Source organism: Sphaeramia orbicularis, chromosome 5, assembly GCF_902148855.1.
Source record: "Sphaeramia orbicularis chromosome 5, fSphaOr1.1, whole genome shotgun sequence".
In the NCBI taxonomy this organism is placed as follows: Eukaryota; Metazoa; Chordata; class Actinopteri; order Kurtiformes; family Apogonidae; genus Sphaeramia; species Sphaeramia orbicularis.
The window spans coordinates 14,876,238-14,890,474 of NC_043961.1; the positions used below are offsets into that span (position 1 = coordinate 14,876,238).

General features: G+C 36.1%; 1 protein-coding gene across 1 annotated transcript in view; it reads left to right on the forward strand.

Moving 5' to 3' along the window:
- Window positions 1–14,237, forward strand: part of chl1b (cell adhesion molecule L1-like b) — a 141,405-nt gene that overhangs the window by 76,984 nt on the left and 50,184 nt on the right. Inside the window, 7 exon segments of the mRNA XM_030134871.1 lie at window positions 2,266–2,336; window positions 4,321–4,543; window positions 9,998–10,033; window positions 12,823–12,938; window positions 13,182–13,386; window positions 13,519–13,616; window positions 13,618–13,642. Coding sequence (XP_029990731.1) covers window positions 2,266–2,336; window positions 4,321–4,543; window positions 9,998–10,033; window positions 12,823–12,938; window positions 13,182–13,386; window positions 13,519–13,616; window positions 13,618–13,642 — 774 coding nt within the window.

Sequence of the window (14,237 nt, forward strand, 5' to 3'; positions counted from 1 at the left end):
TTTAAGAGATTGTTTTTTTTCATACAAGTTTCTTTTTATTTAAGGGGTACATTTATTTTTCAGATACTTCTTTTTAAATAAATCACAGTCTCTTTTTTCCTTATAATGCATAATTTTTTGGGCTGTTGCTCCTCTGGGCCACCGTAATTTACAGCATGGACATCAAACTCAAGTTAGTTCAGGTTCCACATTCAGACCAATATGATCTCAACTGGGCCAGACCAGTACAATAATAACAGTGAAAAAAGTAAAGTTACATTCTGAAAATGTTTACATCTACAAAGATTCCTTAAAAATAATGAACAACCTGAAAAAAGAAACATAAGTGCAGTTTTAACCCATAAAGACCCAAACGTCCACCAGTGTCCAAAGTTTTCTACTGATCTAAACTGCTTAATACCTGTTATTCCACTTATCCTATCAATACATGTAAATAATTGGTGTAAAATACAGTTTGTCATCTTTTCATGGTCATCAGATATGACCCATTTAGATGTTCAGAGGCTCCGTAGTTACCAAGAAAACAGCGTCATCTTCTACAACATTGATTCACCAGTAAAACCCACGGAGTTGGATCAATGACAGTGGATGAACACATGGACACACGATAGATTTGACTGAAAAATTCACTTTTTCTTGAGTTTTCTGTGTTTCTGATATAATAACTCTCAACTTTAATATGAGCTTTTATGAACATCTATATGATCCGTAAATGAAATATCGGAAAATACTTGATTTTCACTGAAAAAAATGCAAAATATGCAGGATAACTTTATAATAAATGGTGATAAATTGCTTTAAATATAGAGAAAAATTCATTTGGGAATGGCCAAAAAAATAGCACTGGGTCTTTATGGGTTAACCAGGTAAATTAATAAATAACTGATGCTCATTTTTAATAACCTGAGTAAGAGGTAGCATAGAAACAGAATGAAAAACAGCACAGGATACATATACAACAAACAAACAAACAAACAAACAAAAAAATAAAAATAAATTAACCAATCCAAGGTGAGGCTCATCTCGCTGTTGTATTTGAACGGGAAATGCGGAATTACACGGAATATAAGTTTATAGGACAGATCAGCGGACAAATACCAACATTTTGAACAAACAGTAAAGAACGTTTAATGGATCTCCAGGCAGTAATGAAACATACTAATAAAAAATGGTGGTGAACGTACTGTCAATGCTCAAAAAATACAAAAACAAGTCACTCTCTTATAATTTTAAAAATGCCTTTATTAACCCTATAACGCCAAACGTATCATATTCGATACACAAGTTTTGAAGCCCTCTACATGATCAGTGTGATATATTTTTTTTCTCAAAAAACCTGATGTATCCAATTAGATACATGCAATACACAGATAATCCACCAGAGGGAGAGGAATTCATTCACCAGAGGCCTTTCCAGTGACACTACAAGACTGTCATTAATGAGAAAGGAGGCAGAACTTTGACAATTTTGAAAAGGAATTACCAATTTATTAGACATGTTTGTGTTATATTATGTTGTTTATATGTTTATGTTTATGTTTATGCATTTGGCAGACGCTTTTTTCCAAAGCGACTTACAGGGGAAAACCAATCAAATCACTCAATCAATCAAATTTTATTTATATAGCGCCAGATCACAACAAAAAAAGTTATCTCATGACACTTTGTATATAGAGTTGGTCAAAACCAGACTCTAAGTAAATGTACAATTTATGTTGTTGTTTGTTTAAAAACAATCTGAGTATTGAGACCTGATGTATCAAATATGATACAAAATTAAAACTCATACATGGTAATTGATATTTGGGGAAAAAAAGGGTTGTTCAGAAGGACCAATAAAGGCTCCAGTTTCAAAGAAGTGGAATTTTCTGTCAGTGATTTAATGGTTCAGGCTTTACAGGGTTACTTATGGCATTTCTCACTGAGCCCCAATGTGTTTCTACCTGCCGGGGGACACAAAAACACCAACATTTATTTTATTTTATCATTGTTTGGATTTTTTTTTTTTTTTTTTCATGACGACAGTTTGGGCTCTGCCTCCTCTAACCACACGTCACTGTTTTTTTTTCTTTTTTTTTTTTCCTGATAAGGTCCTCCAGGCCACTTTGCGCTGCCAACACCAGCGCTCTGTGAACTTTAAAACACTCGACCCGCTACGTAATTGATTCCACTCTTGTTGAAAATCTGCTCTCTTGTGAGCCTATTTCACTTGAGATTTCTTCCACTAACAATGCCGGCAAAATCTATATTCCTTCTTTTCTACAGCGCCTGACAAGAACCCTGAAAATATCAAAATCGAAGGTCATTTGCCACATGAAATGGATATCAACTGGGAGGTAAGAAATAAGAAATAGAGTTTGGGTTTGTATTATCATCTCAATGTGGACCTGTCTTTACATAGTGAATAATTCACACCTGCTACAGTTTTTGGAAGTTAAAGAATGGCTCCAACAGAGACGGAGAGGTGAAGTTTTATCAGTATTCCATATGAATATCAATAGGAGTTAAGGAAATAGAAATAGCCGGCTTTTGATAGTTCATTCTGCAGGTGGAGATCTTTAGAAAAGTCATTTTCTGGGATCACCGCGAGTGGGTTTTCAGTGAAAGCCCCTCGTTTTGCTTTGATTAGAAAGAGAAAAGAAATGCTATGAAAAGGGAAATTTTCCTTTTAACACATACAGTAATATATTCAGCGTTCATTGTACAAAGATGAATCTCTCCGTCTCTTTATTATTGGGCCGCTCTGTCATGGTAACGTAGCCTCCAGAAGTCTGGATCCATGAACTCTCCCACTGTTAATGATTTGCTTTTGTTGGTAATGGTTTCTCATTCCATTTCTCACGGTCCGACTGTCTGTGGGGAGATAAATCTTTTCATCCAGGATGTCTGTGCGAGCCCTATATCAAAGAAAAGCCTCGCTGCAAGACCAGGTCAATTGTTCCATTGTTTTACCAGATAGTGGGATAAAACAATAGCGCTGTTCCGAGCACAGTTCAGTGGGCGACGTTGTCATTTTAATCCCACTGAGGCAGCGATGAGATACAAAAGGTGTCTTATGCAATTATGGAAAGGATACCCCCAGACCAAAGGATACCCCCCCCCCCAGGGCAAAGGATACCCCCAGACCAAAGGATACCCCCAGACCAAAATATACCTCCAGGTCATAGTCTACCCCCAGGTCATAGTCTACCCCCAGATTAAAGTATACCCCCAGGTCATAGTCTACCCCCAGATTAAAGTATACCCCCAGGTCATAGTCTACCCCCAGGTTAAAGTATACCCCCAGGTCATAGTCTACCCCCAGATTAAAGTATACCCCCAGGTCATAGTCTACCCCCAGGTTAAAGTATACCCCCAGGTCATAGTCTACCCCCAGACCAAAGTATACCTCCAGGTCATAGTCTACCCCCAGGTCATAGTCTACCCCCAGACCAAAGTATACCTCCGGGTCATAGTCTACCCCCAGGCCAAAGGAAACCCCCAGCTCATAGTCTACCCCCAGACCAAAGTATACCCCCAGACCAAAGGATACCACTACCCCCAAGACCAAAGGATACCCCCAGACCAAAATATACCCCCAGGTCATAGTCTACCCCTAGACCAAAGTATACCCCCAGACCAAAGTATACCCCCAGGTCATAGTCTACCCCCAGGTCATAGTCTACCCCCAGACCAAAGTATACCTCCAGGTCATAGTCTACCCCCAGGCCAAAGAATACCCCCAAGCCAAAGGATACCCCCAGACCAAAGTATACCCCCAAGGCAAAGGATACCCCCAGATCAAAGTATACCACCAAGCCAAAGGATACCCCCAGGCCAAAGGATACCCCCAGATCAAAGTATACCACCAAGCCAAAGGATACCCCCAGGCCAAAGGATACCCCCAGACCAAAGTATACCCCCAAGGCAAAGGATACCCCCAGATCAAAGTATACCACCAAGCCAAAGGATACCCCCAGGCCAAAGGATACCCCCAGACCAAAGTATACCCCCAGGTCATAGTCTACCCCCAGACCAAAGTATACCACCAAGGCCTATAACCTTAGGCCGGACTATACCCCCAGACCAAAGTATAGCCCCAGGCCGAAGTATACCCCAGACTTTTTAGATTGAAGTCAGTTTTCTCACTTAACTTACCTGACAAAGCTGAACCCCAATAAAATGTTGAAAAATCAAGTCATTCTTTTGTAAATCACTCAACACTACGATATCTTGTGGGTTTAATCTGTTCTCGTCCACTTTACCCCTGTATATTCCAGTCGGGGGTTAACTTTGGCCTGTTTCACCGGGTTATTAACATGTTCTTTTATTTCCGTTCAGCCCTTGTTACCCATCGAACACAACGGCCCTGGGCTGGAGTACAAGGTGAGCTACCGGCGCCAGGACCTACAGGACGGATGGACCGAGCACATGGTGAAGAGACACTCCTTTGTGGTCAAGAACACGCCCACCTTCGTCCCCTACGAAATCAAGATCCAAGCCAGGAACCACCAGGGCTGGGGGCCCGAGCCCAAGATAGTGACGGGTTACTCTGGAGAAGACTGTACGTACTTGACCTTTATTTATTATTTATTATTATATATTATTGTTATTTATTATTGTTGTTCTCATTTAACTCATAAAGACCCAGGAGTTCTTTCTATTAATATTGTATTCTAATACTCTCCATTTAACCTTTTCCTAGGTGATTTATTACCACTAATTATAATATTATTCTCTTTATTTTGCATTTTTCAGTGTAAATCTGGTATTTTCCAATATTTAATTCACTGATCGTGTAGATGTTCATAAAAGCTCAGATTAAAGTTGAGGGTTGTTATGTCAAAAACAGAGAAAACTGAAGAAAAAGTGACTTTTTTAGTCAAATCTATCATTAACTGAACATAAACCAAGTGTGTCCATCCACTGTCATTGATCCAACTCCATGGGTTTTACTGGTGAATTAATGTTGTAGAAGATGATGGTGTTTCCATGGTAACTACGGAGCCTCTGAACGTCCAAATGGATCACATCTGATGACCGTGAAAAGATGACAAACTACATTTAAACCAATTATTTACATGTATTGATAGGATTAGTGGATCAGTAGTTTAGATCAGTAGATGCTCTCTGTTGACAGTGGATGTTTGAGTCTTTTGGGTTAACAGTGTGTATATCTATCTTTAAACTGTGTGGTTAAAGTTCTGATTACATTACCTGTAGCTCCTGTGCCTAATTTCTTCTAAATTGCTCTGAAATTATATTAATTTGGATTGTTATTACATAATGAACCATGTTATTACATTTTTTTAAATTAAAAATGTGTCAAGTGCATTTTGTAATAAATTTCTCAAATTGTAATAACTTGCTACATAATGTGAAAAAATGTACTATATAATGCGTTGACGTAGTTTATTACAAAATGCGTCAGTTTATTACATAATGCGGCTTTATTACAAGATGACGTGACGTTCTTATTACATTTTGAACTTTTATTACATAATGGGAATTTATTACATAATGCGGCTCTACATGGTTAAACCTGCACCACATAGTATTGTTTACTACATTAATACATACTACATCGAACAGGAAAAGATAAAACAAAAGTCACTTTAAAATTTGTGTAGATTTATGTTATTTCTCATTAACGTTATTACCAAACCATCATCTGTTGTTTTATTCCTTCCTTTTTTTTTTTTTTTTTTTTTGCTCAAATAACAGTTAAAATAAGCAGATATTAATCAGCTCCTAATATTCACACACTATCAGTGGTTGAAACACACACAAGTTTTGACGTTTGTTTCTGAAACTTGTTGAATTTTGGATATAAACCTGAACCATCTGACACTGCTTATCTCGTCAGACTCATTTAACACCATTCACATGTTTGCTTTGGTTTCTGAGGCCATAAACTCCTGACACTGTGCAGACACTCGATGCTCTGTGTTTAACGCCAAACAGCAAAAAGGCCAATTAAGCTACAAGCCGGTGTGCGTATGGGAGTAATTAGACACCGGAGAAGCAGATACTCATTCTCAGAAGTCCATGGTGTCGAAGCAAAGTGAATTTAATGAGACTGATGAAACAACAAACGAATGTTAATGTCACTGCGTGTAACGGCGTAATATGTAAAACAGCCCAATAAAATATACACAGTGAAATATAACAACAGACACATAATGAACAGGCCTAACACACGAAGAAATACATATAATAATGAGTTTTGTACTTGTATTATTACATGTGATTTTTACAAAATATGAGCATTGCGAGTAAACTGAAAGTTTTAGAATAGAATAGAATAGACTTTATTATCATTGTGCTACTCCAGTCAGATCATCAATATTAATAAAACACCAGTGCTACAGAATTAAGAATAGAGTAAATATAAAATTGCAAAAACTAAAAATAAGATAAGAAAATAAAATATAAATTTCACACTTTTACAAAGTTACATAAGAATAGAGCTCAGTAGAATAAAAAATAAAAATGGGCCAAATATGAATAGACACAAACATACAATATTAACAGTGTGTGACAGTATGTATATTTAGGAACGATATTAACAATATTAACAGTATATATTGCTTTTTTAAAAAAGATATTTCATATGTTTTTGCTATGTTAACCTTTTGTGCGCCAAAGTTGCAATATCGTAACAAGCACCATAACTGAATGAAACAAATCTTGATATAAAAATTTAGAAAAAAATAAACTAAACAAAACTTTGAGGTCTAAAGGCATAAATGAATTTTCTCAATTTAACTGAGTTAGGTTCTATTTATTATATGAATATTATGAAACACTATATTTACAGGGTGGGGAAGCAAAATTTACAATATTTTGAGGCAGGGATTGAAAGACAGTGTATGACCAATTAGTTTATTGAAAGTCATGAGAATTTATTTGCCACAAGAAAATGTCCATTCCTCAAATATTCAGGTGACAACTTCTCCCATTCTTCTTTAATAGTATCTTCCAGACTTTCTCGTAATAGTTTTGCTCATAGTCATTCTCTTCTTTCCATTATAAACAGTCTTTATGGACACTCCAACTATTTTTGAAATCTCCTTTGGTGTGACGAGTGCATTCAGCAAATCACACACTCTTTGACGTTTGCTTTCCTGATTACTCATATGGGCAAAAGTTTCTGAAAAGGTATGGATAATAGTGTTAGGTATGATTATGACATCAATATATGTTTGGTTTCAAACCAATTGACATAGTGCCTGCTGAGAAAAAACAACTAAATGTTCATTGTAAATTTTGCTTCCCCACCCTGTATATATTGCATATATTATATTGCGAAAAAGATTTCTAATCTCAATGGGACTTCCTGGTTAATAATTTCAGCTTAATTCAGTTTTATTTATTTACAGCACAGATCAAAATACATGATTATCTCAAGTCACTTCACAAATTTTGATCGACCGCTGACATTTTATAGTTCACAGAGAAATGTCGAACCAATGACAACAAGAGACAGAGAAAAAATATCTAAAACTGACTTAAAATTACAGCTGGTGAAACAGTAAAAGGAAAATGAACAGCTACAATACTGGTCTAATATATAACATGAGAGGTTACATGTATTTTAATTGTTAAAATAAATATATAATATTAGCCCTCAAAGACCTAAACATGGTTGATCCAACGTAATTCTTTCAATCCATGTAAATAATTGGTGTAAAATGCAGTTTGTCATCTTTTCATGGTCATCAGATATGACCCATGTGAACGTTCAGAGGCTCTGTAGTTACCGTGGAAACAGTCATCTTCTACAACATTGATTCACCAGTAACACCCATGGAGTTTGATAAATAGATGCTTGTTTTTATGTTCAGTTCATGAAAAAGTCACTTTTTCCTCAGTTTTCTCTGTTTTGAAAAATAACCTTTGACTTTATTGTAAGCTTTAATGAACATGTGCAGGAGGTCCTCGGGTTACGAACGAGTTCCATTCCTACGCTGGCGACGTAACCCGAATTTCCGCGTAAGTCGGAATTAACCCTTTAATAGCCCCTGTCCTTAATAATGGTCGCCACGGTCGACCGACTGAAGCCTAAGGCTTTACCGATGTTCGTCGGCGTCTCGCCTTTCTCCGACCTTTTGATGATATCCAGCTTCGTTTCCATTGTAATGGCTTTCCTCTTGGCTGGACCAGCATCGCTAGAAGATCCTGCTTTCTTTTTTGGGGCCATGATGTGAAAAAGGAGGGTGAAAAAGGCGAGGATACTGAGAAAATTACGGAGCACAAACACAGACACTCTACACTATGGGGCTGGAGACAAAACGGCGGACGAGACTCAGGCGTCGTAAAGTCGAAACAGCGTAGGTCGAGTACCGCATAACCCAAGGACCTCCTGTACATGATTGATAAATAAATATAGGAAAATACCGGATTTTCACTGACAAATGCAAAACACAGAGAATAATGTTATAAATTGCGATAAATTTCTCAGGAAAGTTTAAATGTGAAAAATTTGGAAATCACGACTAAAATAGTTTTAATTCTAGGGTTAAATGCAACGCAAAACTCAAGCATTTTCTAATAACAATCACAAAAATTTGCACAAGTTTAACACATATTTATACTTCTTTTATTTGTTGCTGTTTTTGTACACTTATTTAGAACGTAAGTTGTGTTATTTTACTATATATTTACAGTCGTGGAAAAAATTATGAGACCATCAAAAGTCATCAGAAACAATGGTTATGCAATCCAGTACTAACTCCTGTGTGTATCATGTGACTAAAACAGACAGAAAAGAAAACATGGAATGCCTAAAAGCACTGTTTTTGTCAGTACAATGCCATAGATACTGATGGAAGAACTGAAGTGATTTTGGTTTTTATCAAGAAAACATGGAAAATGGATAGATATCAGCTCTGAAATTAAACTACTATGAGCTATTTTTGTTGTTGTTTATTATATTTGTCCAAACAAATATACCTTTAGTTGTACCAGGCATTAAAATGAACAAGAAACTGAAGAAAATGAGGATGGTCTAATAATTTTTCCACGGTTGTAATTCTACGTCTTTAGGGTTAAATGTAAAACTCACATATTTTCGAATAACAATCACATTTACAAAAAATTGTGTACGTTTTATTTGTTGCTTTTTTGTACACTTATTTAGAACAGAAGTTGTGTTATTTTACTATATATTTACAGTTTTGGAAAAAATAATGAGACCATCAAAAGTCATCAAAAGCAATGGTTATGCAATCTAGTACTAACTCCTGTGTGTATCATGTGACTAAAACAGACGGAAAAGAAAACACGGAATGCCTAAAAGCACTGTTTTTGTCAATACAATGCCATAGATACTGATGGAAGAACTGAAGTGATTTTGGTTTTTATCAAGAAAACATGGAAAATGGATAGATGTCAGCTCTGAAATTAAACTACTATGAGCTATTTTTGTTGTTGTTTATTATATTTGTCCAAACAAATGTACCTTTCGTTGTACCAGGCGTTAAAATGAACAAGAAACTAATAATTTTTCCACGATTGTAATTCTAGGTCTTTAAGGGTTAAATGTAAAACTCACATATTTTCGAATAACAATCACATTTACAAAAATTGGTGCACGTTTATCACATACATATTTATACTTCTTTTATTTGTTGCTTTTTTGTACACTTATTTAGAACAGAAGTTGTGTTATTTTACTATATATTTAAGTGAAAGTGCTTTTTTGTCGCATATTGTTGATCTCATGTTCGTTGTTTCTTCAAGCCACATTATGTTTTTCAGTTGTTATTGTATTAATAAACAACAACTGGTTCTTGTTTAGCTGAATTCTTTTCTCTAAGTTTAGGTATAAAGTGATCAGTGTAAAATCAGGTAATATTTTTTTATAGAAACAGTTGTGTAACTTCTTCCACGGTTCTAAATTAAGCTGCAGTTTTCAGGCTTTTTATAACAGTGACTGTCACAGTTAAAAGTTATGATCCAGGTATTGATCGTTAGAGAAGTACAGTCTGAACAGATGTTTACTTCCTGTGTTCAGCTTTCTTTTGGACTTGCCCTCAGGAGGTCACCTCAGGTCATCACTCATATTCCCTTTCTGTCCGTCAGACTTAGACCCCACCCCCCACCCCCCCACCCCTTATAGCCCATTAGTCCACTTTGACTCTATAGGTCCCTGATGTTTTTGTAAATAGCAGCAGTTAGATTATGTTATAACTGTATCTGTATGTTTGTGTGTTTACTGGTATTTCTCTGTCCTGTAACGTACATGTGGACAAAAGTATGTGGACACGTTGAAGTCAGGTGTTTCTTTTCTCACAGGGTTCTGGGATCCAAAACAATAATGACAAATGTTATAATATAGTTTTATATTGGGATAAATATGATTGCATTGGTTAGTTTGGTTTAAATTGTTATCTTTGCTTCTAAAATGCCTCAGAGATGATTTTGACTTAATTTCTCTCAGCATTATTTATTTTTTTTTTTTTTCTTTTTATCCATGACTATGATTTTAAATGTTCTACCTTTAAATTTCTAAAATATTTTTCATGCTCTGACTGTAAATAATAATTTTTTACCACAACTAACCATCTACTTTCTTCACATCTCACTGAGGAAGAAAAATCTAACATCAAACTTTAAGGAAATATTGATGTTTATAAATTAAATGGACATAAATATTGGGACACATCATGTCTACAGCTGTAAGATGTCCTGTTCATGATGATTTGACATCGAAACATCAATTCCTCATTATAAATTTTGTTACATTTTGGGATTATTTTGTCCATTTTTTGGATTATTTTGTTCCTTTTTATTCAATGTTTTGGTTATTTTGTTCATTTTTGTGATTTTTTTGTTCATTTTTATGATTCTTTTGTTGATTATGTTGACAAATTTTTGTTTTTGAGGAGATATTGATGTTTATAAACTATATAAACATAAATATTGGGACACATGGCTAAAGCTGTCAGATGTTTATGATGATTTGACATATAAAAATCAATTCATCGTTATTAGTTTTTGTTACATGTTGTGATTATTTTGTTCATTTTCTTGATATTTTTGTTCAATGTTTTGATTATTTTGTTCTTTCTCTTGATTTTTTGTCCATTTTCATGATCGTTTTGTTAAATATATTTACAAATGTTTGTTTTTAAGGAAATATTGATGTTTCTAAACTATATGGCCAAAAAATATTGCAACACATCATGTCTACAGCTGTAAGATGTTCATGATGATTTAACATAGAAACATTAATATTTCCTTAAAGTTACATCTGAATTCAATGTGTAAGAATACTTTTGTCCATATAGAGTAAGTTAAGTTACATTCAGTTCACCAACAACATTTTAGAAATTTAGAGTTAGAATATTTAAAATCATAATCATGGATTAAAAAAAAAAAAGATAAACAAAATCAATGTTGAGAGAAATTAAGTCAAAACCATCTCTGAGGCATTTTGGAAGCAAAGATAACAATTTAAGACAAACAAACCAATGCTATGATATTTATCCCAATATTAACCCTTTCATGCATAGGTCACTCCAGTGGACAGTTATTCTCCAGCTGTTCTCTTGTATTTTAATGGGTTTTGTTGTTTTAGTTCCATATCAGCCAACACAGTGGACACTTACGCACCATCCCATACACTGACATTCAGACCATTACTGTAACTTTACTGTTCTTGATAAACCTGATCTGCAGTGACATGTTTGAGTGTAAATCAATTATTTGTTAGACAAGAAGGGTTTTTTTTTGCATATTATCTCCATGAAGTGAGTAATTACTGGCATTAGAATATGTTAAAATGTGAGAAGACATCAGATTAGCAGCATTCAAAATGTTTTTATTTCCTTGTTTTCATATCACTTTCTGATACAGGGTGACACAAAAAAACGGAAACTTTTTTAACAATCCAATAAAACCAAGAGTGATGGAAGAAAAATATTTTATTCATAGTAATTGAAACCTTAAAACATGCCATTTAAGAAACAATGATGGAATTTTCATTTTTTTTAAATTACAGGGTGACCCAAAAAAACGGGAATTTTTGAAGTGCGTATTGGCAGACATGAGCAAGTGGCAGCACTGCGAGACAGTGACCGTGAGCAAGTAAACACACCCTCATTTTAGTAACCATTGGTGGCTGTGCGAGAATTGTTCGGTAACCGTGTGATCTCAAGATTCGGTAACGTTCCCTGGCCCCCTAGATCACCAGATTTGTCCGTTTGTGATTTTTTCTTGTGGGGCTATCTCAAGAGTAAAGTGTACACGACTCGACCAAGAACTCTGGATGAGTTAAAACAGAGAATTCAGGATGAAATTCGCAGTATCCCAGCTGAGATGTTGCAGCGGTCAATGAGGAATCTCAACAGCAGATTTCAAGAATGCATTCGTACAGGACGACGCCATCTACAGAAATGAAAATTCCATCGTTCTTTCTTAAATGGCATGTTTTAAGGTTTCAATCACTATGAATAAAATATTTTTCTTCCATCACTCTTGGTTTTATTGGATTGTTAAAAAGTTCCCGTTTTTTTGTGTCACCCTGTATTTGGTTTTAAACATATGTTTCTTTACTTCAAAAATTAAATGCATGGATATTTTTGTAACTCCATAGAAAAAAAACCTCGATTGCATTGGTTTTTTCATGCCTAAAGAGGAATAAAAACACTGAAGAAAAAAATCTTGACTAAGATTCTCACAATTCATGCATGAAAGGGTTGAGCTATATTCTGATATTTTTCATTATTGTTTTGTATCCCAGAAACACCTGAATTCAAGGTGTCCACATACTTTTGTCCAGATAGTGTACTTTGTCTTGGTGTTCCTGTAGACTGTAAAGACTGTCTGCCTTTGCAGTTCCCTCTGCAGCGCCGGATGATGTTGCTGTGGAGGTGATGAACAGCTCCGTGGTCAAGGTTAGCTGGACGCGTATACACAAGGACAAGTTACATGGACATCTGGGAGGCTACAGGGTAATGCCTCAAAAACAGCCCTTTACTTTTAGACACAGTTTAAAAGGAATGGTCCTGACCTTGCTCTAAACGTTTGCTTCCCTCACCCCTCTCTGTCTCCTTTATTTGGCCGACTTAATGTTTTCCCTGCGCACAAATGCCAGAGCAGCAGCACAATAACTTACTTAGCGCTCACTCACTCTGCTGCAGGACGTATGCATATGTATGACGCCCATACCGTTTGTCTTTGTTGTGATTTTGCAGATAAACTGGTGGCGTCTGCGCAGCCTGGTGGATCAGAAGAAACACCACGGAGACAAACACACCCTGAGCGTCCCCGGGGACCGAGTCCACGCCACCGTACCGGGGCTGACTCCGTTCTCCGAGTACAGCCTCATCGTCATGACCTTCAACGGGCGGGGCAACGGGCCCGGCAGCCATCCCGTCAACTTCAAAACCCCAGAGGGAGGTAGGATTGTGCAAAAACAGCATGGAGTGTATCGATTCACAACTACAGAAGGGAAAATCTAATAATAGCCCAGGAAACTGGGTTGCAGAATTCGACTTCTTACTGTGTATATTACCTTCTTTGCCCCCACAGTCCCTGAGAAAAATCCTGTTTTCAGGGTCACAGACGTACAGAAGCACACAGTGGCGTTGGCGTGGGCGCCGCCGTCGGAGCCTAATGGGATTCTCACCGGGATTCCTCCTGGAGTACCAGCTCAGTACGTATCTCTTGTTTAAGTTAACTCAGATATATTGGTGGTCTCCCATCGCGCCATGAGGAGATATTATCTTTTCTGTTGTGTTTAATAGTGTTTACATCACAGTGCTCCCTTTCAGCTTGTACACTCTTAAGAAAAATGAAACAGATTACAGCTTATATGAAGACACATGGGCTATATGTTTCAATTTTGGAGACCAGGGCTGTGTATCAGACCCGAATACACACACTGTTCAACATGTTCTGTATTAGTGCATGTATTATATTGTATTGTATTAACCCTTAGATACATAAATGGGTTAAAATGACATGTTGAGTTTGTGTTTGAGTAGTCTATTATGCTCCATGGGATGTAACTTTGAAGAAAAAATAACAAAAAAAATTAATAGATATTTGAGCTTCCATAGGTGGGTCAACATGACCCACAGTCATTTTCTGTGCAGTTTCATTGGAACTGTTAATTCATTCTACATTCATTCAGTCCAAAAAAAGGGGAAAAAAACATAAAATCATTCTTTTTTTGGACCAAAATATAAAACAAGTGATTGTTTTTAACATGACAAAATTCAAGATTCAAGAGTTTTTATTGTCATATG